The sequence below is a fragment of the Caretta caretta genome, chromosome 1 (assembly GCF_965140235.1).
Source record: "Caretta caretta isolate rCarCar2 chromosome 1, rCarCar1.hap1, whole genome shotgun sequence".
In the NCBI taxonomy this organism is placed as follows: Eukaryota; Metazoa; Chordata; order Testudines; family Cheloniidae; genus Caretta; species Caretta caretta.
Genome location: NC_134206.1, coordinates 266,932,730 through 266,960,138, shown reverse-complemented (window position 1 = coordinate 266,960,138; position 27,409 = coordinate 266,932,730). Strand labels below are relative to the sequence as shown.

The 27,409-nt window shown below is 39.9% G+C and overlaps 1 protein-coding gene across 9 annotated transcripts in view; it reads left to right on the top strand.

Moving 5' to 3' along the window:
• ANO4 (anoctamin 4) overlaps positions 1 to 27,409 on the top strand; it is a 292,125-nt gene that overhangs the window by 117,875 nt on the left and 146,841 nt on the right. For 8 of the 9 annotated variants that reach the window (XM_048835453.2, XM_048835454.2, XM_048835448.2 and 5 more), the window contains 2 exons: positions 11,226 to 11,362; positions 17,210 to 17,368. In XM_048835453.2, coding sequence (XP_048691410.1) covers positions 11,226 to 11,362; positions 17,210 to 17,368 — 296 coding nt within the window. The remainder of the gene's footprint in view (positions 1 to 11,225; positions 11,363 to 17,209; positions 17,369 to 27,409) is intronic. The other variant, XM_048835452.2, reaches the window with a different exon arrangement.

Sequence of the window (27,409 nt, the reverse complement as noted above, 5' to 3'; positions counted from 1 at the left end):
ATAATATAAGAACTAGGGGCCACCAAATGAAATTAATGGGTATCAGGTTTAAAACAAATAAAAGGAAGTTCTTCTTCACTCAGCGCACAGTCAACCTGTGGAACTCCTTACCTGAGGAGGTTGTGAAGGCTAGGACTATAACAGAGTTTAAAAGAGAACTGGATAAATTCATGGGGGTTAAGTCCATTAATGGTTATTAGCTAGGATGGGTAAGGAATGGTGTCCCTAGCCTCTGTTTGTCAGAGCGTGGAGATGGATGGCAGGAGAGAGATCACTAGATCATTACTTGTTAAGTTCACTCCCTCTGGGGCACCTGGCATTGGCCACTGTCGTTAGACAGGATACTAGGCTGCATGGACCTTTGATCTGACCCAGTATGGCCATTCTTTTATTCTTATGATATATATATATACATACAGAGAACATGAAAAAATGGGGGTTGCCATACCAACTCTTAACGAGACCAGCCGATTAAGGTGGGCTATTATCAGCAGGAGGAAAAAAAACTTTTGTAGTGATAATCAGGATGGCCCATTTCAAACAGTTGACAAGAAGGTGTGAGTAACACTAGGGGGAAAATTAGCATGGGGAAATAGAACTTAATTGATTGGTCTCGTTAAGAGTTGGTATGGCAACGCCCATTTTTTCATGTTCTCTGTATGTATATATATCTTCCTACTGTATTTTCCACTGCATACATCTGATGAAGTGGGCTTTAGCCCACGAAAGCTTATGCTCAAATAAATTTGTTAGTCTCTAAGGTGCCACAAGTACTCCTCGTTCTTTCTGCTGGTAGAGACTGACACGGCTACCACTCTGAAACCAGACATTTCAGAGTTATGGGTGACCTCCATTCCTGAGGTGTCCATAACTCTGAGGTTCTCCTGTATCATTGGAATGTTTATAATTTTTAAAATAAGCACACTAACCACTAACTGCGTATGTATTAACTTTTTAACTTTTAACCCACTTTTAGGTTCCCGTACAACACCGGCGCCCCTAGGCCTGTGCCTAGTGTGCCTAATTGGAAATCCAGCCCTGGATATAGCACAGTTAAACATTCTTGCTAGGTTGGTTGGCCTGATTGGTCTTTGTTTGCTACTTTTATTTTACGTAGGCTGTGCAACAGAAGTAGCATTAGAATGGCTGTCACTGCTTTTAGCAACCACATTTTTGTTTGTTAACGTAAGTTTCCTGGGCATTTTCTTTCATTCTGTCTAACTTTTGTTAGCTGGGACATCACTGTTGGCTAGATTGCCGTGTATGATTGTTGAACAGGATTTTTCAATTTTTATTTCATTTTTTAATAGAAAGACTTTAGTGTAAAGCTGCTCTGTCTTTATTTTCCATTCTGCTGATCTTGTGCTGCTAGTCTCCTTTAGAGCGCAAAGTAAGAAAAAGTGTACAAAAGATATTAAAGATTTACAAGCCATTTCTAATGTTTCCGATCAGAATTCTCCACTTATGAACTCCAGCTCAAAATATATTCTCAATATTTTTAATAGGAAAGATTTCAGCTTATTCTGCCTTAAGACTAATTATTTCCCATATGCTCTTGTCCGTGGTTATACTCAGAATCTCTCTGAAATTGCCCTTTGCCAGTCAGACACAATCCAGAGATAACTACCTATAGTTATAGAACCTGGAAATGCTAAAACCACACCTTACAAAATTGGTCAGTTATGTTGTCTGGAGTGGCTCATGACCCATAAGTGCCAGCCTCAGGGCAGACTATTAAGAAGAAGAGCACAAACCCCACACTGGTTGTGTGTTCTATAATTAGATTTCACCAACCCAGTATCAAGTGTGAACTCAAGCACTATAATAGTCTTAATATGGAGTCACAGACAGTCAGTCCCCTTGGGCACTCCAGTCTATTTTGCCACCCAGGCAAGCCTATCTTTGTGATAGATGGTCCCTTAAAACAAAAATGACAATAGTATTCAGGTTACTCCCAGTCCCAAAGGACCAGTCACTTACCCCAGGTCAATTGTACTTTACATCGCTCACCAAAGACAATGTTTGTAGCCAATCTCTATAAAAAACAATCTAAAGATTTAATAACTAGGAAAAAGAAGCAAGAGATTATTTACAAGGTTAAAGCAGGTAAACATACATACACACAAATGAGTTAGTCTTTGGTTCCAAAAAGTAATAGAAACTGCTGTAATGTACAAGCTCTATATGTCTTTTAGGCTAACCCAAGCTAAACGGCTTGGGGATCCCTTGCTTATGCTTAGAAATATTGCCCTCTCCAAATTCCAAGCAACACAGTGGTAAGAATTTCTTCTTGACAGGGATTTTGATTCCATTCCCCCAGAGTTCAAGCCATGATGGGATGAGAGTTTGTGCACCTACCCTCTTCATGGGTGTGGCTGAAGCAATCAACAAAGTTTTGTCCACTGATGTTCCACAGTGGCTTGTCTAGTGTCTATAGGCCTTCTTTTGTTTGACAAGAGATGACACCTTTTGTGATAAACTGGTATTTCACACTCGGTAATACTTCTCTCCTGACAGTGCGGGTTTCTAAGTTTCATAACAAACACATCTATAGGTACAGAGCAAAACATGTAAATATTACCTTATTACATGGTATACAGGTATTGTAAGTGAGATTAATGTATTCAGCAGCTCACAAGCATTTCATAAAGTCCAAACACTAAACAAATCTCTCTAAATCTAATAACTATTTTAACAATACTAACATGTAGGTGAGCCAGTTGGTTTCCAGCCATGCATTTGTGGTGTAGGGATCTTGTCATGAGCTGGCACCTGATCTGCCAGCATCACAGGGGCCATACCGTATCCGAACTACACAAAACATTTAAACCAGCCAGAACCATCTGCAATTCACAAGAAGCATGCCAAATTACCCAGAACCACCTTTATTCTGTCGAAATTAATCTGCCTTGAATCTCAAGATCTTCTTAAAGCTGGAGTACTAAACAGAGGTGTTCTAAAGTATTTACTATAATATATTATTCTTTTAATCTTCTTTCAAAAAATTTCTCCATTCCCCATACTGTACTATTGAAGATGTGCAATGGAGAATGGAGAACTTTTAAAAAAAAAAGATTAAAAGTAGTAAAGGCTTCAAGTGTAGTTTCCTAGTTATTAAATTGAAAGGGGGAACTTGCTGTCCACAGGAAAGCAATCAGTTTATAAAAATATCTTGGACAATTGTATACCTCTGATTTGAGACCTCTAAGCTATTGACCCTGATGATTTGCTTCAAAATATTTACCTTTCTTTTATCACTGCTGCAAAGGGAAAAGTCTAGAAAAACCTGTTGCTGTTCAGAGTATTTCATATATGATGAAAATATGGAGGTTGGGGAAGCACCTTGTGGTATGGATTTCCAAGGATTTTTTTAAATCGTTTTGATTTACTAATTTTTCCTCTCTAAGTTGGAAGTATTTTCTAACATCCAGGTAGATTTCTAAGAGAGACTTGTTTAATTTCTGATTATTTAATTGAAAATGAATCATGGAAAAATGGGTCCAGATTGTGGACATTGTAGACTGATCTCCTTACAGAAAGCAGATTGTAAAATTGTATCCAACACACTTGCTCAGAGTTTGAATCTTTCCATATCACAACAGGATCCTTGGCCATGACTAGGGCTCCTAGGTGCTTTAGTAATTCATATAAATAATAATTAATAATAATTGCCAGTGATGAATAACACATGAAAATACGAGGCATCAGCCAGAGTAAAACATCATCTGCTCACAATAACAAGCAATGGCTCCCATAAAGGAAAGGAGAAAGCAAACCACCAAAGAAAGACTTGAAAGATTTATGCAGAAATCAATGCGAGGACATTGGACAGTGGTGTAAAGAGCTGGAACGCATCAGTGATCGAAGATTTATTTATGGCTGTCTCAAAAGAGACAGAGGGCTTCATTATCAGTGCACAAAAACAGCCCTTAAGGCTTAATTACCTTTGAAACAGAACTGACCGACAAAACTGCTCCCCAAACTATAGACTGTGTTCCAAAAAGGAAGAGATGGTGGAGCATGTGTTGAGCACCGGCAGCAGCATAGCTGAGGGAGAATTTATGAAGAGACACAATGAAGATCATTTGTGAAGGCTATTTTTAAAAATCCCCATGATGAAATATTGCTGAATAATAATAATAGATATTTTTGTCAAAAAAGATGGTCTGAAGAAAATGAAATGGTTCACAAAAACATATGGATTTATTTGAAATTTCCTAGTGTTTGACAGTTTATTAGAAATATTTTGGTATAAGTTTAAAAAAATTTCCTGAAATTTCACACACAAAAAATCATGTTTCCACTTTAACTTGTCATTGGTGCACTCTAACTTGTTTGCTGACTGAGCTTTCTCACATGTTGCCATGTGGTGGTCTGGGATTGGATGGATGTGACTCAGAGGCCCATTGGTGGTTCACTACAGTAATCAATTCTTGTCAGACCTGACATCCTCACTACACCTAACGCACTGTCATAATCTGTATCTAAAAGGTGTCATGTAAGGTATAATATACAAACTAGTAACATGCTGGTCCCAAAAATAATTGTGTGGTGTGTGTGCAAATAGTTAAAGATTTGCTAGAATTATGTTCTTAAAATGTGTTTGGCAAGCAATGCATAAGCCCAGTCTGCACTAGACAAAGGAATGTGTATTTGGTTGTCTGACCAGCTTGGTTATCAGGCAGAGAAAATGACGGTACATTTACATGCAAGATGAACAAAGCTGTCAGGAGAGTAGGAGGGGAAAGATGACCACTTAATCTCCTGGGGGAGTGGAACCTGGACTCCCAGCAAGCCTTCCTGTCTCTTGAAGCAGGGTCAATGAACTTTGGGAAGATATGAGGAAAAAGAAAGACAGACATTTTGGCATCCTTCACCTGAAAAAAATAAAGGACCAGAGCACTTTGAGATCTGTGAAAGGGTCAGAGAATCTGGTCAGCCATGCTGAAAACAGACTTGGTGAGAAACACATCTTTGAACCAGAGAGTCTAGTTTGTTAAATTAGGTTTTAGTTTTAGATGCATATTTTTACTTGTCTGCTTGTAATCCTTTCTACTTTAATTCCTTATACTCAAGATCACCTAAACCTATGACTTTTAATTTAATAAACTAGTTTTACTTTTACTATAAACCAGTTCAGTGCTTTGAGTAAAACGTAATGTTTGTCAACCCCAGTTAAATTAAGGAGCTTCTGTTTACCAGTTTTTTAAAGGAACCACAAATTTACCCTCTGTGAGTGTTCCAGGAGAGGGCAGGACACTGCAGGGCAGACAGTTTTGGGAAAATTTGGAACTGGAGAGCGGGGTCTGGGGACAACCTCCAAATAGTAACTGGGCACTGTAAGCCATGGTGTGACCTGAATGCTTGTAGGCTGGCTGTTGGTGTCAGGGCTGTGAGCAGTATAGTTATTTAAAGCATCCAGAGTTGCAGGGCAGGCGGTAACACAACCCCTTAGTGGTTTGAGTTGAACCCCAAAGCATCACATTGGGTGTACCCATGACTGGCTCAATTGACTCGCATGTCACAGAAGCTTTACTGTTTCTCTGTGTAGGATGGGGCTTGGTGCTTGAGGCTAGGATGGGATTCATTGTATGACCGACCATGTGCTTAGTCTGTCAACAAGCAGTTTGTTGAAGTACAGGTCCAGAAAAGAAGATGGAAACATTTGGGACATGTGTTAAGAATGAAACTAGGGTGTCTGCCATGCCAGGTATGCCATGGGGCAGCTGGAGGAACATGTGGAAGGGGCTGGCTGAAAGAATTCCTTGGTACTTAGAGATAAAAAACTTGTGCCTTCACAATACAGAGGACATGCAGAGAGAGGCCCAGGAAAAATAGGAATGGTGGGACCTTGTTTGTGCCCTAATGAAAGTTTGACGGTGCAGGAAGGATGCAGATTCGGTTCAGTGGAATGGATGAATTAGTTACTACTAGCAGCAGAGTGATGGGTACAAAAGAAGGCTTTAAAATACCACAAACTTTATTAAAATTGAGGAGCAGGGAGAGGAAACAACCAACTTTTTTGTTAAACATTTTTTTTGAGAAATTTCATTTTTGATATTCAACAAGCCTTATGAAAAAAATGTTCTAAGAAACGTTAGAGCCACATATTCAGCATTGGAGACTGAAACTCAGTTTATCCATAGAATAGAAACACCATGCCCATAGCAATGTAAGGATCTCTACGTTCTCTCAATCAGCATGTTTATACCCTAACCTGAAGAGGGACATAGACACCTCTAGAGATGACAAGGGACTTCAGTATCTATAATTATTCTGTCTTTAGCCCTTTTGCTTAGGTTGCCAACCAGGATACCAATTATTATGGCTTTTTGTGACAGAGAATATTCTACTGAAGACTGTTTTGAAAGACATTGCAAACTAATATCACGTAGGCCACTGAGCTGGATTTCAAAGTGACCCCAAAATAAGATTGTGTTTCATTACAAGTCCTCTGAGTCATCCAGTCTGTTTTAAACCAGTCTTTAAAAAAAGTAGCTATCTATCTAGACCACCCAACTGTGTACCAGTTTGGAAACCATCCAAGTTGCAACTCTGTACATTATTAGCACTTAAGAAGCATATTATTCAATGTCCCAATGACCTCATCAGTGTTACAGGGGCAATTTTCATGGAAGGATGAACAGTTAGCTCATGAGTAAATTCTCTAGTGTGCTATGGTCCAACAATCTCTCCTTCAAAATCAGTCATGCATGTCTTCTTTCATCTCCCCTTGCTAAAAGATAGACTTACTTTGGATAACACATGGAAAGTCTCACTAACTCAGTCTCATATTCCTTTGAGATAGTATAATGAGGCATTGATAAAGTACAGGCTAGCATGGTCTGTCTTTAAGGGATCTCCTTCAACATTCCAGTACAGTGGAGCTACTGGTAATTCAAAATGATTGTCAGCCCCAAAAGTTCTTATTTTTAAGTATTGTGATGGATCCTCCTCAAGTTAACATGTGCAAAGACAGATTGTGATCAACATCCAAATTATTACTGAAGGAGGCAGAATTTTTTCAGGCAGCCTGCTTGAAGTGGAAGAAATAGTATCATGAATATGAATAGCATGTATTATCTTGCCTCAGCACTCTTACCCTGCTTCAAAAACTCCACTACTATGATTACAGACAGGAGGAAAAAAACATCCTTTATGTTGCTGAATATATAGACTTGTGGTGAGGCAGTGGGCAACTTTTTCTGCTGAGTCAGCATTGAACTAGTGCCGCAGTAGGTTGCTTTGGAGCACTATGTTGGTGGATGACACCCTCTTCTGGATGGAAAGCTACATCCTTAACCACCTGTCACTAAAGATGCCCCGGCACTTTTCACAAAAGTAGGATAAATGAATAATAAAAAATAACTATCATGGGGTGAGAAAGAAGAGAAACTAATAATATGTATGATTTCAGAGTAACAGCCATGTTAGTCTGTATTCGCAAAAAGAAAAGGAGTACTTGTGGCACCTTAGAGACTAACCAATTCATCGGATGCATACTGTGGAAAATACAGAAGATGTTTTTATATACACAGACCATGAAAAAATGGGCGTTTATCACTACAAAAGGTTTTCTCTCCCCCACCCCCTCTCCTGCTGGTAATAGCTTATCTAAAGTGATCACTCTCCTTACAATGTGTATGATAATCAAGGTGGACCATTTCCAGCACAAATCCAGGTTTTCTCCCCCACCCCCCCACAAACCTACTCTCCTGTTGGTAGTAGCTTATCTAAAGTGATCACTCTTCTTACAATGTGTATGATAATCAAGGTGGGCCATTTCCAGCACAAATCCAGGGTTTAACAAGAACGTCTGAGCAACAGTGGGGGGGGGAAGGAATAAACAAGGGGAAATAGGTTACTTTTTATAATGAATCAACCATTCCCAGTCTCTATTCAAGCTTAAGTTAATTGTGTCCAATTTGCAAATTAATTCCAATTCAGCAGTCTCTCGTTGGAGTCTGTTTTCAAGTTTTTTTGTTGAAGGATAGTCACTTTGAGATCAGAAATCGAGTGATCAGGGAGATTGAAGTGCTCTCCGACTGGTTTTTGAATGTTATAATTCTTGACATCTGATTTGTGTCCAGTTTACCCAATGTGTACATGGCAGAGGGGCATTGCTGGCACATGATGGCATATATCACATTGGTAGATGTGCAGGTGAACGAGCCTCTGATAGTGTGGCTGATGTTATTAGGCCCTGTGATGGTGTCCTCTGAATAGATATGTGGGCACAGTTGGCAACGGATAGGTTTGTTGCAAGGATAGGTTCCTGGGTTAGTGGTTCTGTTGTGTGGTATGTGGTTGCTGGTGAGTATTCGCTTCAGGTTGGGGGGCTGTCTGTAGGCAAGGACTGGCCTGTCTCCCAAGATTTGTGAGAGTGTTGGGTCGTCCTTCAGGATAGATTGTAGATCCTTGATAATGCGTTGGCGGTATTTTAGTTGGGGGCTGAAGGTGACGGCTAGTGGTGTTCTGTTATTTTCTTTGTTAGGCCTGTCCTGTAGTAGGTGACTTCTCCAACGCATTATCAAGGATCTACAACCTCACGAAAGCTTATGCTCAAATAAATTGATTAGTCTCTAAGGTGCCACAAGTACTCCTTTTCTTTTTAATAATATGTATGATTGTAAAAAAAAATTGTTTTAACCTTGGAAGGTATTCAGATATAGTGGTGATAAATGGACATATAGGTAGGGTAAGTAAGATGCTCGATAAGACTATTGGACCTAATATCCTTGCCAAAGCAATCTGGGAGCTATGAGGGTGGAGGGTGCTATGTAAAACTAAATGATTACAGGACAAAGTGTTCAGTGTGAATTAAACATTGTATAATTCCTATGTGTGGTCACAAGAAGTATAGCTGAATAATGCAATATTTTACCTAATTTGTTAAACCATGAGCTTGGTTCACGAGATGCAGTAGCTACTAGTCTGGCATAGAATGCCATGATAATTGCTTTATTGTTATGTCATCAAGATGGAAAGAGCAGTTGAAGACCCTAAAAGCTATGATTTTTCAATTCAAAATGAGGCAGTTTGTCTTGGTATATTATTCTAGTTTCCATAGTGGAGTCAACCTGATATGAAGAAAAGTTGGGGGGGGGGTTGGGTTTGTTTGGTTTTTGGAATTTTTTAAAAGTGGCTTTATATGCAAAGCTGTTAGTCTGAAATGCAGCATTTATCATTTAAACCTACCTGCCCTAGTTTTATACTTGCAAAAAAGGAGCATAAATCTTTAACCTTTGGATAGGTTTTCAATAAAATCTCCTTATCCACATAAAGCCATTGGATATTAGATCAGCATAAACATGGATCTCCTGGTTCCTCTCCTTTCTTACCCCACTCCTCCCCGGCTGTGCCCACCAAATCAGCCCATCTGGCTTTCCCCTTTCATGACACACTGGTGTTCAGTAGTCTTGCACAGCCACTCAGCCAATGAGCACTCAGCACAACCTCAGAGTTTAAGTAGTATAGGACATTTCACCTTTATTAGTACATCTATAGATAGTCCTCTGTGACCTTGTTTTACTGTTAATGATCATGAGAAGTGTGATATATCATTTACCGTGGGGTACCTGGTGGGAGGTTATCCAGCTATCCCGGAAGAAGGACAGGAGACACTTGATATTAATTTTAATCAGGCCACAACTTCATTATTAGATGTCTGGGACTTCCCGCTGGATAAAAGTGTACAGTGCAAGCAAATCCATGTTCATTCAAATAACGACCCGAGGCTTCCACCAGCCCCTTTCATTTTCCATCCAGGTCCCGCAACCAACCTGTGGCTTGGACCTTACCATCCATCCACCCCTCATAAATGGGTTAAGGTGGGCTATAGGAAAGGGAGGGTTGGCTCCCTGCTGTACCAATCATAGGAGCCCCAACCCCTCCACTCCATTCCATTAACCAGCATCTCCTTTTCAAGTCCATTACCAGGCCATTTATCTGGTCACTGGATGCTTTCCCTATGGAGTACCTGCACTGGGCATCCACCCCACACTTACAAAACAAGTTGAGACATATAGCCTAACCACTTTTCTCCTCACCATAATAGGTCCTCCCTGACACCCGCTGTGGAGGAGGCGAAAAAACCCCACTCCACCGAAGCCAATATGGTGGCGAGGGAAAAATTCCTTCCCAGCCACCCTACAAAGGAGCGAGTAGCACAATGCCCACAGCAGGTCCTAACCCAACCAGACTGTAGCACCTTGAGGGGAGGGAGAGTGGGTGCTCCCTTTCCTGCTCCATGGAAAATGGGCTTCCAATGTCCAGGGTTACACCTTTTAAAGACTTCTGCCCTCCCATTCCCAGGGGCTGAGTCAGTGCTGCAAAGCTGACCACTCCCCACCTTTTTGCAGTGGTTACTCACCTCCTTCCCCATCCCTCCCATAAAGCACTACTTCCTTCCTCTGGCAAGCCCAGACAACGTTCCCCCCGCCCACTTCAGGTGCAGTGCAGTCATTTTCAGTCCTGATGAAACAATACAGTAATGCAAATAGAATGATTTCCTGACCTCTCTTCAGACTGGATATAATATGTGGATTTAAATCACTGCTTCTCTCACAACCCTCTCAGTGGCATCAGACAGACCAATATACTGAGAGACAAGGTGGGTGAGGTGATATCTTTTATTGGACCAACTTCTGTTGGTGACAGAGACAAGCTTTTGAGCTTACACAGAGCTCTTCTTCAGGTCTGGGAAATGTACTCAGTGGATACATTGGTAAATACAAGGTGGAACAGATTGCACTGTGGTCATTCTCAACCCTCTGGCTGTGATACCTATGAGAATCTCTGCAACATGTAACAGGACACTTCAGAGAATATTAAAAAATGTTGCCTTTTTATTATAATACATTTTCAGAGGTCACTGTAATCCCAAAGGCAAGCCTTTAAACCAATTATCTGAAGAGAAGCCAGGAAATTAGCTAGTGTATCTTTTATTATGACAGATTTTTTTTTAATTTGCATCATAAAAGTATTAGTTTTCCTAAAGCTTTGTTGCCTGCTAATGAAGATATCATTGTGCTATCATACAACTGTTGATAACCACAACCCCTTAAAATTTTAAACCAAAAGGTATTTATCTTAAACCAAAAGGTATTTATCTCATATTTATCTCAAGCAAAAGTACAATATTTGGTTATTATAATGTATTATTTTCAGTGCCTCTTTTCAGTTTTAGTTTGAAACTCTATTTTTGGTTTTGTTTTTGCTTGTAGTAGCCAAGGACGTGAACATTTTTTTTGATGAGTTAGAAGAAGTAAACAGCCCTTGCAAAGATAATGACTCTCTTCTTCACCATGGTAATTTGACCAGTACTTCAGATGAAGCCAGCAGATTGGAAACAGTTGGAGAGGTAAGAGCCAATAGACTAAACCATACAGGGAATAAATGTAATTTTTTGAAAGGCTTATTCACTGCAGGCCCACTCTTATCCAATCCTGTGATCGTGTGTGTGGGCCCTTAAAAATGACCTCTGCTCTAAAATCATAACATGGAAATATAAAATCTTTTGGGTTCAGAATCCCTTAATCATTCTTGGGACCCTTCTGTGAACCCTCTCCGATTTATCAACATCCTTCTCGAATGGTTGATGCCACAACTGGACACAGTATTCCAGTAGTGATTGCACCAGTGTGTTATTGGTTCATCTGGCCTATCAATGTGTCACTGCATTAATCCTCAGGGACTGGAATGATCTCATGCATTTGTGATAGACAGCACTGGCTACCAGACATGGGACATATGTCACCATCCACTGGGTAGTGCAGAGAAAACAAATCTGATCATGCAAAATGGTGGTAAGTAGTATGTACAGAGATGGGAGTTGTGGCTTTGCAGCATACAATTCCCCCCCTTCCCATGCAAGGCTTGCAACATTAACTTCCTCTTAGTGACTTCTTGCTTCCTCAGGGCTGGGGTCCACTAGACAGAGAACTGAGGATCAGGCAGTTTGTGCATTAGGCCACAATCCACTGGGCTGAGCAACTCTGTTCCCAGAGATCTGTCTCAAATGCAGTTTTTCGCTTATACCACCAGTGGTGTGTCCAGTAGGGGAGGACTAGTCAGATCTTCAGTGGAATAGGAGTAAGTAAAGCCAAAATTTTTCAAAGTGGGAGCACAAAGCTTAGGCCCCATAATCATAGAATCATAGAATATCAGGGTTGGAAGGGACCTCAGGAGGTCATCTAGTCCAACCCCCTGCTCAAAGCAGGACCAATCCCCAATTAAATCATCCCAGCCACGGCTTTGTCAAGCCTGATCTTAAAAACTTCTAAGGAAGGAGATTCTACCACCTCCCTAAGTAACGCATTCCAGTGTTTCACCACCATCCTAGTGAAAAAGTTTTTCCTAATATCCAACCTAAACCTCCCCCACTGCAACTTGAGACCATTACTCCTTGTCCTGTCCTCTTCTACCACTGAGAATAGTCTAGAACCATCCTCTCTGGAACCACCTCTCAGGTAGTTGAAAGCAGCTATCAAATCCCCCCTCATTCTTCTCTTCTGCAGACTAAACAATCCCAGTTCCCTCAGCCTCTCCTCATAAGTCATGCTAAATAATTCATATTTAGGCATGAAAAAAAATAAGTGGCCTGACTTTTAAATGATCTGAGCACCTACAACTCGCAGTGGTCGCCCATTCAACCTTAATTCACCCCTTGACCCCTCCACCTTGGGCATATGCATTATATTTTTAATTACATGATCACATACTATTTTTTCCACAGTATCCCGGCCTCATTCAATGTACAAAATGGGCATGCAAAATGAGTTGCAAATGGTTTCACTACAGTTACACAGACAACTATAGATCTGTCACTTCCTAATCTTTGAGGGCTTGATTTTGAAGCCTAAATAGCATTATTTTAACGTAGGTTTTTTCCTATGTCATTATTATTTATACTACACTACCGCCAAAAATGTGGTAGGCCCTATACAGACACATCAGAAGATGCAGCTCCTGCTCCAAAGAATTTACAACCTAAAAAGTAGTGACGGAAAACTATATACATGAAAAACATAGTCCCTCTTCAGACCATAACTGTACTTGAGTGCACATATTCCTGCTTATTCTTCTTTCCTATAGTCATAATCCTTAGTGGCATTACAAGTTATTCTCCAGCTACCAAACATAAAGTCACATACAGAGGATTATGATTTCAGGTGGGAATAAGCAACAAGAGCAGATGAGCTCTTTAGACCCAAAGATCCTATTTTCATACAAATGTCCCTCGTAATGAAAAACGAAGGACCAAAAGATATGGGAAATATGATAAAGCAAATCTGCTTTTAAGTGAAAGGTGCTTCAGCGTTTCTCATGGTGAATTGACTGCTCTTTAAAAGGAAGTGCAGGTAAGCAGCTTTAAAATTCCCTTGTCTTCCTACTCATATTTCTATTAAAGTCCTATTCAACTTTCTACTGTGATTACTGCCATGAAGTGTATTCTGACACTAGAGGGCCATAGATTTTGAGCATATCTTTGATACACATACTATATAGACTCTGTGTGTTTGTCTCTGTATGTTTATGGAACCCAACAGTGGGTCCTGCGAACATGCAATACTAATACATTCTCAGCAAAATGAGTTGCAGCTATATAAATGTGTAGGTTATAAATGAGGCTGACAAGACAGCAAGAAACTCCATCAAGAAGTGTTAGTCTTTTTTTTAAAACCAAAATGGCCTGAATTGGATGGGACAGTTTCACACTTCCGCGGGAATGCCATTGTCATGGGCAGTCATATTAAGGGAAGGAGAGGGATATATCTCAGGTAGTTAGGGCCAGTCTCAGAGGTAGGTTTTTAATATCAGAACAGAGACTTTGAATTGAACTCTATATTAATTGCAGAACCAGTGCAGTGACTGGTGCACTGGAATGATGCATTCCTGGCAACCTGTGTTGCTAAGCAGATGGCTGCTGCACTGGATTTTGCTCCACCCCCAATATCAAAGCAATAACTCTCAGTTTAATTTTAAGATTTCAGAAAAAAGCCTAAGTCAAAGGTGTTATCAGAATGTGCGCGTGTGCGCACATGCAATTTGGAGTGTGTGTACCTGAGGTTATGTAACCAGAAGAATCCAAAGATAGACCAGGGAAAATGGGGCAAAATACTGACTGTTTGCTTAAGAAACATTTAAAGAAAAGCCAGTTGTATTCTGAGGAGTTACGTCAGAGTCAGAGACTAAATTCAATCATTAAAATGGGAAACAGAGGGAACTTCAATCTGGCTTTAAACATAAATCTGAATTTAACCTGTACTATGGAGTCACTATGGACACCTCCATAATATACATAAGATCACTGGGGCAGATCCTGTGCTGTACCTCCTGGACACGCAGCACAGAACCCACAGCCCAGGGGGAGAGGGGACAAAGGTGGCTTGCCTTTGAGCCACTTGTGTGTCCTCTGTATTTCCAGGTTCTACTTTAACTTACAGTGGTCTCCCAAGGGCTGCATATAGGGAATGGAGAAGGGACCACAATCAGCCCCATTGTTTTTAAAGACTTTGCTTTACCTTTCATTTACTTAAATATCCCCTTGCTTTTTTTTCCCCTCCCCCCCCCAAAGTCGCAGTTTTATAGGGAAAGTTAAGCAATATGTTTTCCTGAATTATTTTCATATTTAATGCTCTGCAGAATCTTTCCCTAGTGTATTTGCTGATGTCATTTATCAGTACTATATACAATATAGATACAAATGGTCTCTCATCATCTCCTAATGCTTTTAAACATTTTTCTTGCCTTCTTTTTTACTTGACAAACCTTACATACTGTACCAACTCTGCACCTGGCAGGCATTGTGAAGTCAATATTTTAATGAGCAGTTCTTTCAAAAATTCCTCTCTTTTAGCCTGCAGCGAGCCTAGTGTCCCAAGGCTAAGGGCCATGTGGAACCTTCTCATTTGCTTTCACATTTAAACTAAGATGCTTTCTCATAACCAGAACCAAGGAGGCAAACACCAAGCACCCTAGTTGGGAATATTTATCCTTTTTTGCCTGCAAGATACATTTATTACATTGATCGTGCACAATGTTCAGACTGCGCCATTTAAAATGGGGGACAGTTCTCCTCTGGGAAAATGGTCTGAAAATGCCTGACAGTGCATTTGAAAGGCAGAATATTTGATTTTTAAGAAGGTTTTTTTTATTTAATCAGCCACAGGGTTTAGTTTATTTCTGGCAGGGATGGTTTGCCAGTATCCAGATAGAGGGTGACTCATCACAGACAGGAAACTACCTCAATTGTCTCTTCAGTTTGGCTGTGGAATGTTAACAGGAGGGCTCCTGCGAGCTCTTCTCCATCACTCCACTCTCTCTGCTCATTCCAATGGCTGAAGAGTTTTGTTATTTCAGTGTGTAACACTGCTTATGTCAGGCTCTAAGCACTTTAACATTTCTTTTAAAAAAAAATCCCTCAAAACACATTTACAACCTCCACACTTTGAGCAACATACCCCATCTACACAAAAGCATAAACCTACCAGCTGACAGGGGTGGTACTGCAGACTATGGGGTGTGTGTGTGAATGTGTGTATTATATAATATAGAGAGAAACAGAGAGAGAGAGAGAGGTGGTGGTAAAAAGTGTGAGGGATAAAAGGCAAGCTTCTCCTCCACACTGACCTGACTCTTTAAAAGAGACTGGTTTCCTGGTTTATTAGATTTTTGGAAAGGAATCAGTCTCTGCTGATCTCTGTTTACTAAAGCAAAAAAAAAAAGTTAAATCTGTTTGCTTGTTGCAAGGGTAGCAAATTCTTGAACAGATCCATTATTTATAGGTAATAGTCAAGAAGTAGTGTTTTCTTTAGCTGTTGATAAAGATAGACTGTGAGTTATTTCCAGTGTGGTAAATGCAGTCGGAAGGTATGTTCACTAATTCCATAGTGTTCTAAAGTTAATCTAGTGGGACTGTGCTGGGATGGAAATAGAACTTTTGTGTCTTTGTCATGGGGGTCACTCACCAGCATGGTGCCTTCTGCTGGCCATCTCAGGGATTAGCTCTCTCAGCTGCTGCGCCCTCTCCTGGTGGTGCCTCTCCTGTTGTCGTCCTCACTTGCAGACCCACAGTGTCCTCTTCATGACTCGGGCCTCCAGCCATGCCACCATCCATGTTTTCCCTCTTCTGGGGCTGAGGGGGGAAGAAGTATCTCTGAGTTCTACAGTCCAGCCACTTCCCCAGAGGCAAGTGGGAGGGACCTGGGCCTGCCCATTACTCTGATTCCCAGCCCAGGATCTGTAGATAGCAGCTTCCTGCTGCCTCTCCTTAACTTCTCCACCAGTGCTGCTTAAGTTCCCTGGGCCACTTCTCTATGGCCCCAGCACATTCTTCACCCTCTTCTCAGGGCCTCCGGCCCGCAAGTCCCAACAGCCAGCAGCTCTGTTTTGCTCCCCAGGTCCCTGCCACTACTGCTCTGTCCAAGGTGCTAGCTTCCTTCCAACTGCAAGGCACCCAGTTCTCCCTCCTTGAGCTCCAGAGAGTAACTGCCCCTGCTCTGCCCTGTGGTGGTTCTTCTATGGGCCTCCTGAGCCCAGATTGGCTGCTCTTGCAGCCTCTCTTCCTATGGGCTGCTTCCCATGCAGCCTCCCTAGGGCTCTATAGACCCCATGCATGCCAATGTGGGCAGATGCCTCATCACAGTCCTCTTCTGCCACCTGTGGAGTGCTACTGAAGCTGTTGCTGCCATACAGGGGACCTGCCAGCCAGGGGAGAGTTATGCTTAACACAGTGGGTCATAATCACCATCACATTGAAATGCTTCCAGTTCTTTTACTTTGTTCGTATGTGGATATTTTGGTACATTAAACTCTTAGTCTTCAGCTTTTGTTTCAGAATAACTCCATCTTTTACTTAATTTTATATGTTAAAAGTTCCTGTCAGACTTCAAGTGACATAAAATCTCCCTTTGTCTCCCTTTCCTCCTGACTTTAAAGCTTGCCTAACGAGGCATACTAGTTTTCAATCTGGGAGGTCAGTACCCCTTCTGCTTAAGCAGAGATCATCAAATCCAGACGTATTTGTGTATGGGATGCTAGACAAAGCTATCAATCTTACGAAACATCACACACAAAGCACTTAAAGACTTCTCCTAATTGCTTACCAGTCAAGCCTTTTATATTGAATCTCACTGAAATTTGTAGCTCCTTAGGTTCAAATGGTGATAGTCAAATATGCTTTGATAATTGTTTTTGCTCTTCACAGGGAGTACCTGATAAAAACAAATCCAATGGGCTATATTTTAGGGATGGAAAATGCCGGATTGATTACATTCTGGTGTACAGAAAATCTAGCCCACAGACAGAGAAGAGAGAGGTATTTGAAAGAAATATCAGAGCAGAAGGACTACAAATGGAGAAAGAGGTAAGAGAATTTTTATGAAAATTTTAAAATATAAAACTCTATAGATTAGTAGGGCCTGATTCTCATTTACTCTAAGGCAGTGATATTCACACTGAGGCTCAGGAGCCGCAAGTGGCTCCTTAATGTGTTTCCTGTGACTCTTTGCAAGACATGATATGTCAAACCACTTTCTGATTTAATTATTAACCAATCAGGATGCTTTTATTATTTTATTAACCAATGGTAGAATACTTGGTCATTTTGCTGTGAGAATAATAGATATATAGTAAATGAAACAGTGAATTCACACTACTTTGGCTCTTTTGGGTAATGTTGATCTCTAATTTGGTTCTTGAGCCATTGAGGTCTGAGTATCACTGTTCAAAGGCCTCTTTACACTGCCCTGGCAGAGGAAAGGGGTCTTAAAGTGGGTGTCAATATACAGAGCAGTGTAAATGGGTCCTAGTGTAAATGAGAATCAGACCCACAGATTTTAAGGCCAGAATGAAACACTAAGATCATCTTGTCTGATCTCTAGCATTACACAGAATATAGAATTTCATACAGTGACCCCTGAAGTTGAGGGAATAATTCTTCCCTACCATATAAGTGAACACTATCAAGCCTTCAACTGTATTTATTTTAGCAGGGGCAAAGCTTATAAACGTCATACATGGGTAAGTGGCTTAGTAACATGAGGAACATACTTAAACATGTCTCTTCAGATGTGCACATTTTCTGCCCATCCCCCACTCCTTTTTACACTTATGAATAAGTTAGTGTGCATGGAGGGGGCTTGAGTCTCGGTGCCAGTCAGTGTGAAGGACTATAACTAGTACTTAACCTTACTTGTGTCTCATGTACTCTCGCTTGTACCATACAAGGATTTATAGATTCAAGGCCTTCCTGAACTACCTACCATGTGTCTGTTTATCTACCTGTCTTTATACACTGTCCCACTGATTTTTAAAATGCATGTTATCAACCATATGCCTGTAGTTCTTCTGCACATGCCCTTGAACAGCACACTTCCTATCAGAATGCTAACTGGGGGAAAATGGCAGGCCTTTCTCTTTGAAAGGAATGAAAATTTTATACCTATCTGCCTTCCTTTTAACATTTTTTTCTGATGGAACGTAGATATTGTATAGTGGTTATCATTAGAACATCAACATTTACCAGTAGCTACTACATCAAGGTATCTTGGAAATAACCTTCATGTCACAACCGTAGTTTAATGACAGTGTGTTTATTACATAGGTTTCTTGCTTGTACTCACAATCCCCTGTTTCACAGAAGAAATTCAACATCATGTTAACTTGTTATTAGCTAATACAGAAGTATGTGGCTGTTCAGCCCCAGATCACACAATCTGATCTTTCATAAAATAAAGTCAATAACAAACATGTGAAAATATTTTTTGTAGCGTATTAAGTTTTATCAAAGCAGAAGATGAACATGGAATTAATCCTGCCTGTTGATCTGTCTGTCAAATAGTTCTATTTTGAATAACTGTTTTATTTTGAGAAATTTGAAACAGGCTTTGGATTTATTATGGAACTGAGACCAATGGTGAAAGCTACGAAGGCACTATCTTTTCTGTATTATGGACCTTAAATGCAGCATTTTGCATGGGAAACTTTTGAAGTATTTGTCTTTAAGGTACTTGGTATCAACTTTTGAGGTTCTCTCTCTGGTGGCTATACAGTTGTCTTCTTTCAAGTCAATGTGCTTTTATTGGCATTTGCTCTTTTACTGCCTAGAATACAGGTTTTTCTCTGAATGTTCTGCCATCTCACTATTCATTTCAATTTCTCTGTTATGCCATTGACATGCAGCTATATTTCTCATTAATATTGTTTGACCCAATTTGACTTCTTGCTAGAATTAATAATTGGACATCTCTAAATTTAGTTTTCAGAATGATCAAAATGAGGTTGTTACATAGCTCTAGTAAATACTTTTAACATCTAAATGTCTTTTAGAACATATGACTTTGACCTTATAAAATATGTATCTTAGGGTTTAATTTAATCATTTTGTCCTTGAATTGAATTACAATCAGAGGAAATAAGTAGAATTACAGTACCAGTAGCTTTCTCTGTACATTAGCAACCTCCTTAGATAATATCTAAGTTTGAACTCAGTGGAATGACTGGTTAATGCCTTGATTATGTGTCATTTCAATTGCATGGGTCTGTCCTTTGATGAGAGTTCCAGACCAATCTGGGTTTCAGTGCTGGAATGTATAAGTAGCAGCTTTGACTGGTGCTCGTTACTATTACATAATGAACCTGCTTCCAGTGGGAAGAGAGCTAAGTTTACAACTGGAGAAGATGTGAGAGCCAGCTGTCTCCAGTTCTGGCTGCTGAAAGTCAGCAGGTATATCAGTTGTGAATCTTACAGTAAGGTGAACATGGGTTATTCAATAATTTTCTGTTTGGCTCTTGATTGTTTTTCATCTGGCCACTTGACTGTTAGTGATGTTGCTTTGAGATTTTGATATTAGTCCTGTCTGCTTTAGCCTCTTCAATTTGAGATGAAGTGTTGAAAAGTAAACTTTAAGGGCTATTCACGCTACAACTTTGACACCAAATTCACCAGAAACACTGCAATGAAAGGATGGCATATGATACTGGCTACCCTGACAAATGCAAATGATGCAAGAGCCTGTGAAGGCAGTTTTTGAACCAGTAAGACAAATAGCATGAAATGTAAAAGTTAAACCACAAATACAGAGAAAAGAAGAGGCACAATATCAGAAACATGAAGCTGACAAAATCTGGACAGTTCCTGCCTGATGAAGATTATAAACATTTTGCCCAGGTGTACCATCCCCTCAGAATTCTCAAGACAGGTTCCTGAGCTATATTACATGGCTCTCATTTGGAAATTCCACCATAATCTTATTATCTTCAACAATAAACAGTGAGGAGGTACTAGCATGAACAAGAAATCCTTAAATCCCAAAGTGATTCAGATATAAAGGGCAGAGCTGTGATAGCAGTAATTAATCTGAGTGGTCATGAGTTCACAAATGGCTAAACTCACACACTGAGCAGCACTGGTGCTGATTTTTATGTGATGTTAAAATAAATATTTTTTCAATGTATACTGAATTGGAGATCGTATTACTGTCTTGTCCCAGTTCGACCTGGGTCATAGCCAATACATCTGTGACTGTGATATACAGAGGTTCTAGGTATTTAATGCAAAAGCCTAACATATGTTTTTAGGACTTTCCACTCCAGAGATAGACTATATCTTTTTTTGCAGCCAGATACCAAACTTTCTCGTATTGATTTCTATTTTATCTTACATGGTCTCACAAATGATGTGAATAGCTGTGTTATCTGGGTCTCAGGATTCTTATCACCCCCTATTGTTCAGTTTATACAACTAGATGCCAAAAAAAAAGAATTCAAGTTCCTGTATTTAATGGACAGCTCAAAGATGAGAATACTGAGTTTGTCTGTCAATACAGTTTCAGTGATTTCTATAACTACTGTATGGGAATCTTGTGTGGCCTATCAGAGAATTCTAATTGGAAAAATATTAATGGAAAAAAAGTAATTAAGAGGCTTGTGTTCATATATTGAAGGTACTTCTATCTCAACGCATATCTGATACATGAAAAGATCCTTATGATACCTAGACACTCAGAATAGATTCTATTTGATTTCAACTCAGTTTATTTTTTCTTTTATTATAGTTCTCATAACTTATATTACAGTTCTATAGCTTTAGTATAGTTCTTATAGTTACTGCATATAGAATTGTTTTTGCTTACTAACATCCTTTTATCCAAATTTTTGAGTACGCCATTCATAAAATGAATGGGAAAATGTAGCTTCAGAAACATTTGCGTGATGATAAATGTGTATATTGAATTTGGTTAATTTTGAGGGGTGAAAGTCTTAGCTGTCCTCCCCATGGACTGAGTTCAGCAAAGGTGGCTTAAAACTACGTTTGCACCTTCCTAATTCTGTGCTGCACTGCAGTACCCATTAGACAGCCCTAGGATCAGTCTAAATTAGGGCAACCTGTCCCTTGCTGCCCAGGGGCCACAGTGCTGCTCTGAAGCATTGTATCCATTCCCAATGCATCCCTTACATCCTCAGCCACATCCCCAGTATGCCTCCTACTCTTGTGAGTTGCAAACATTTTAGTACAGCAGCTCCCTTGTAGATATTTTAAAATGTGGTGTCGCCCTACAACCAAATACTGTTTTTTGGTTTGTTTCTTTTTACTGACACAGGACACTAGATTCAAGAGGGTCTTTAAAATTTGGACAATTTTGTGACTTGTCCATCACACGGTTTGTTTAATTCTATAATCCAATTGCGGCAGTGCTCACTCATCTTTAGTGTGCCCCCTTACGTCGGTGTGGGATGTTGCCACTATCTTCAGCTCCAGCACCTCCTGAAATCTGCTGCCACGGGCCCTAGGTTTTCTGTGGCTCCACCCAAGTCACATACATTCAGACCCATTCCAGGGTAGCATAAACAAATCCAAACAAAAGTCCAAATGAATAATTCTTCTGCCCTCTTGGGCTACCGAAGTCTTCTCTTCTCTACTTAAAAACCTTATCTCAGGGCTCCCTCCCACAGAAGCCTACTTTGCTCCCACTGTGAGTTTCCCTCTGTAGAAAAGTCCTGCCTTCCCCGCAGTCTCTCCCTAGATCTTGCCTCTGTTTTTCCAGGGCCCACCATGGCGACCAATCCTGTCCTTCTGGCATGGGAATGGTTTTCAGTGCTGTGGCTGCTTGTTCCCCAATCATAATTCTACACATGTCTATTGCTGCTGGAAATAGAAGGGTCTTTCCAATGGTGTGTGCTTGTTTGTATTTTGTAACCTTCATGGCCACAACATAAGATGCTTCTAAGTCTTTCTGGGGAATAGTTGCTTGTTTAGACATGACTTTTTTTTTTTTTTTGCTAATGCTTCTCATTTGGTGGAAAAAAATCACAGCTCTTATTTACGAATGCTTGGTATTTGGTTTCTAAATGCCTCTGTAGTTTCCCTGACCTCAAAGTTTCATTTACTAACACCTGAAAATAAATGACACATTGTGGCTGTGGACTTTGTGCAATAATATTGAGACACGAAAATCCAACATAATGTAACTGTCATCGCATTATCTACTTTTCTTCCTTTTCTGTTTAACTTTCTTAAAATCGTCTTCTTCTTCAGCCAAACCTTTGCTACGTGTAGGCTTAGCATTTGGTAAAAAATGTTCCATTATAAAAATTAGATGTACCAGTCTCCCCACTCAGTCTCTGTCCACATCCCTTATCTGCTAGTTCCACCAGCACTACAAGCCTCTCTTTGTCCTCCACTCCAGCAGGGAGCTTTCCTCCAAGATCCTTCCTGCTGAATCCTGCCCCCAGCAGCAGCATCTCTGGAGAAGGCCCTCTGCAGGAGTGAAGGGCACAGAGAGATCCTCCCCTTCCCTGCCCCCGCCGCCATAGCAACAGCAGTGTAAGATGCATAGATAAGATGCAGGTGATTTTTAAGTCTAGTTTAATAGTCTCTTAATTTGAAAAAAACAAGCATATGGATTAAAAAAATTTCCCAGATACTCGTGGCTCCACCATGAATCCTTTGGGGCTCCCCAAAGCAACAGTGACTCACAGTTTGGCAAGCACTGCCCTACACCTGTACTTGCAAGGGGAAATTCAGAAGGAAGCCTTTAGGCTGTTTTGTGCACCAAGAATTCTCCCTCACGGATCAGGATCTTTTAGAGCCCCTTTTCATCACTCTGGCACTTTACCAGGCAAAAAGGGGCTGCAGTGGGGGTGAGAATCTCACTGGTTGTGTTTATATACTATAAATAGGCCCAATAATGCAACCCTAGCTACTTTACCTAAATAGCATAACAAAAGTCACTTTAAATTTGCTGATATAAATAAATAGGAATCTTGCATGAGTAGTCAATCTGCTCATGTAAATTAGGATAGTAGGATCAGGCCCTGTATTTTTTTTTATATATGTAGGTTACTGTTTCCGTATGAAATCAATAAAATGTTGTAAAACACCAACAAAACCCTTAAGTCCTCTATGTGCCAACAAGCAAATACTGCATGCCCCTCAGAGTCACTGGAGGTAGAGCATTGCCCATGAACTAATTTCTGATATTTTTCAAAAATCAGTCAGCATGTTTGGGTTTCAGTCTGCCTGTTGATGTTCACTTTCAGTTAAAGAAAGGGTTGTTTTTGTGTATTAGCATTTCTCAGTTTTCTGTTAACCATTCGTGTTATGTGCTTTAGTGTTCCATGCCAGATTCAAAACTTCAACATGGTCACCATCCGTGTCAAAGTGTTACCAAATCATCCCCTAATTGTGCTTGATTTTCTGCCTTAAGCAGCAACTGATATTTTTTGGGCAACATCTGGCAGTTGATATGCAGCAGAAGTATAAAATAGGTGCTCGTTGCAAAACAGCTCATTCTTACCTTCAACTAATGTGTGTGAACTGATAGCTACCAGTAGGTATAGTTTAAGTCTGAAAACCATTTGGGGATCATTCTGAATCAAAGATAATATATAAATATATTATTATTTTTTGACTTTATGGGTTCTGAATGTGTTTGTGGAGGGATAGTAAGTACTCTCTAAAGTAGTTTCCCTTAATATGGCTATAACTTTGTGCTAATGAGGACAAGGCTTTAGAGGTTTAGGAGTGTGTATTGAGAAAGCTGCATGTACTCAGCAATGACTTGGCTCAAGACTTGTTGAAAGTAATGAATGCAATGAGAAATCACAAATGACAAGAATACACAGTATAGTATAATATAGTGACTCTTGGCTGATCCCTGAATGTAAAACCAAAATTAGATTAAGACCATGTCAAAGTGAGGTAAAAGGCTTGAAATGCAGGATGAGTAGAGAACAACCTTTAAAAGCTGAAACTTAAAATACAATTAGGCTCAGAAAAGTGATTATGTGAAAATGCCACATTTTTAATCAACAGCTCTTGCTCCAATATATATTCAGTTACATCAGTGTACTTTTCTGACAAAAAATAACTTCTCCTACTTTGTTCTCTTGTTAGTACTTCCGAGCCAACACAGTTACGGTGGAATGAGCTGTGTTCTGTTCCCACTCATGCATCATTGACAGTGTTACTAACGAAGTTCCAGTTGTACACCCTTTATTATTGGTTGTGATGCATGAGTTGGAAAGAATAGCTTAACTTGCAGAACCCAAGTTGTGTTTGCAGAGCTGGCAGTTAGAAAAGGTATCTTGTAAGCTTAGACGTCTTGAAATTATCGGGACCATCCTGATATTAGGGGCTTTGTCTTTTATACTCAACTATACCTCCCCCTGAAAAACAAAAAGTCTCCTGATTTTTCACACTTGCTAGCTGGTCACCCTACCTAAACTCAGCATGTGGGTCATTGAGAGGCAGTAATTTTAATCACTCTAAGGTCTTGTCCACATAGAGCCTTAGTGTGCAGCAAGTTGGGTTGTAACTCAACAGTGCTGTATAGCCTGCTGCACACCAGCTAGCTGTGTGGACCTGCTGCCACACACTCAAAATTCCATAGTGTCTTTTGCTGAGGATCTGCCTTTTAAGTGTTGATGCATTCTGAATGGGCTATGTTCTATTGTTTTGTTCGTATTATTAGTTATATATTGTCTCTCTTGCTACCTGAAACTTAATTTTAAAATATACTTTGGGAAAGTTGCAAGATGAGTAAAATCAAATTCCTTCCTGTCCTTTCCTTTTTAATTCCCTGTCCTAATCTCAACATCATCCCTCCTGCCACATACACACACCTGCCCATGTTCATGCACACCCACGCACACATGGAGAAACTGTAACCAACATTTATTTCAAAACTCCTACTGCTTTCTTTAGAGCCTGGATTTCACTCTACAACTGCATTAAGCCAAATACCAAGAAATCTGATCTAGAGTTGCAAATTTTCTCTCCCAGTTGGGACAGACATTTGGGAAAAGCTACATCTTCTCTGATCTTCCCTTTTGAATAAGATCAACTGCAGAGTCAATTTACTATCTGACATGTCTTCTGTTATAGACTATGTTAAGCATTTGGATAGATTTGATTCTCTATAAAAGGGCATTTCAGTCACTTACTTTTCTAATCCTATTATCCAGTATGTAAATAACAAGAGCTAATGAATTTACAGAGGAAGTTATACCATATGGGGTAGCTGCAGTTTCATGAACAGCATAAATACCACATTATTAGCAGGCACAGTTTATTCTTTAGATTTCTAAGCACCATGCCTGATTGCAATCACAAATCAAGCACTTAGGCATCTAAATGACAATCATAGATTCTAAGGCTTGAAGGGAGCATTGTGATCATCTAGTCTGACCTCCTGTATATAACACAGGCCACAGAACTTCCCTATAATAATTCCTAGAGCAGATCTTTTAGAAGAAACATTCAAGCTTGATTTAAAAATAGTCAGTGATGGAGAATCCACCACAATCCTTAGTAAATTGTTCCAATGGTTAATTATTCTTGTTGTTAAAAATTATGCCTTATTACCTGCCTGAATTTGTCTAGCTTCAACTTCCAGCCATTGGATTGTGTTACACATTTCTCTGCTAGACTGAAGAGCCCATTATCAAACATTTGTTGTCCAAGTATTTATTTACTTACAGACTCTAATCAGTCATCCCTTAACTTTACATTTGTTAAGCTAAATAGATTGAGCCCCTTGTGTCTATCACTATAAGGCCGGATTTCTAATCCTTTAATTATTCTTGTGGTTCTTCTCTGAACCCTCTCCAATTTATCAAAATCCTTCTTGAATTGTGGGGACTAGAACTGGACACACTATTTCAGAAGAGGTTGCCCTGGTACCAAATAAAGAGGTAAAATAACCTCTCTACTCTTACTTGAGATTCTCCTCTTTATGCATTGTAGGATCGCATTAGCTCTTTGGGTCACAACATCACACTAGGAGCTCATATTCAGCTCATTATCCACCACAACCCCCAGATATTTTTCATACACATAAACTGTGCCTGCAAAATTGCAGGTGCAACAATAGAATCCTCATTAAGGCCAAGCTGAAAATCAAAGCCAACATACACATTAGCTGTGGAAGTGAAAGTCTAGTCATTTACTTTACACATGTTTAGTGGCACACTCTCTTTGTTGTTTTCCTTTGACAAGTGGCAGGTAATCCATGTGGCTCAGCCCGGGCAAGCCATACACAGATCAATTGCCCATACAAAGTTTCATTCTAGACTGAAAAATAAATCAGTTAATTCTGTAATGCAAAAAGCTCTCTCAGGAGACTTTAATGAAATCCGTGTTTCAAAGATAATCCATACAAAAGTGAATAGGTATCAAAAAGAATGGCATTCAGTGCCAGGTTTCCTTTTCATAGATTGCACTGCTCCAAAAAGGCTTTGTCAGTATACTGTAGAGGCATCTTCAGTTACCTGTGCATTATGAGAAAAAACGATTTGGTAGCCAAGCAAGATAAACAATAATGGGGGGTGTTTGTTTGTTTGTTTACCATGAAGCTCAATGAAGATTTAGAATATGAGCACTGAAGAGGTAGTCGGAATTCTATTTGGATGGAGTTTGAACTCAAATTTCACAATGCACAGTTTAAAAAGTAGACTTTTGACCCATTTTCCTGGGATGTGTCTAGAATTCTTTATAAAGTAAATGCTCCATGTAGTTCACAAATTACAGTCTTTTACACAGAATGCAAAGGTGGCAGGCAAAAAAAACTGGTGTGAATGTAGTAGGAAATGTTTCATTGAAAGCATTGATGTGCATTTGAAGAGACTAGAATAGCTAGATAGTATTAAGAAACTGGAAAAACTGTTTAATACCAATGGACTGAAAACATTTTTTCTGCGGAGAAGTTCAGCATTTTTCTCTTGACATAGTTTTCTGTTACCCACTCTTTGTAAATCAGGGAGTTTAAAACCTTTGGATGACACTGTGTTCAGGAACACCTGGCCTACAAAGGATTATATGTGGAGCACTCCGTCTGAAGAGGAGATAATTTTTCATTGAACATTAATATGTTCTGTCTCAGACTCAGACTTTAAGGCCAGAAGG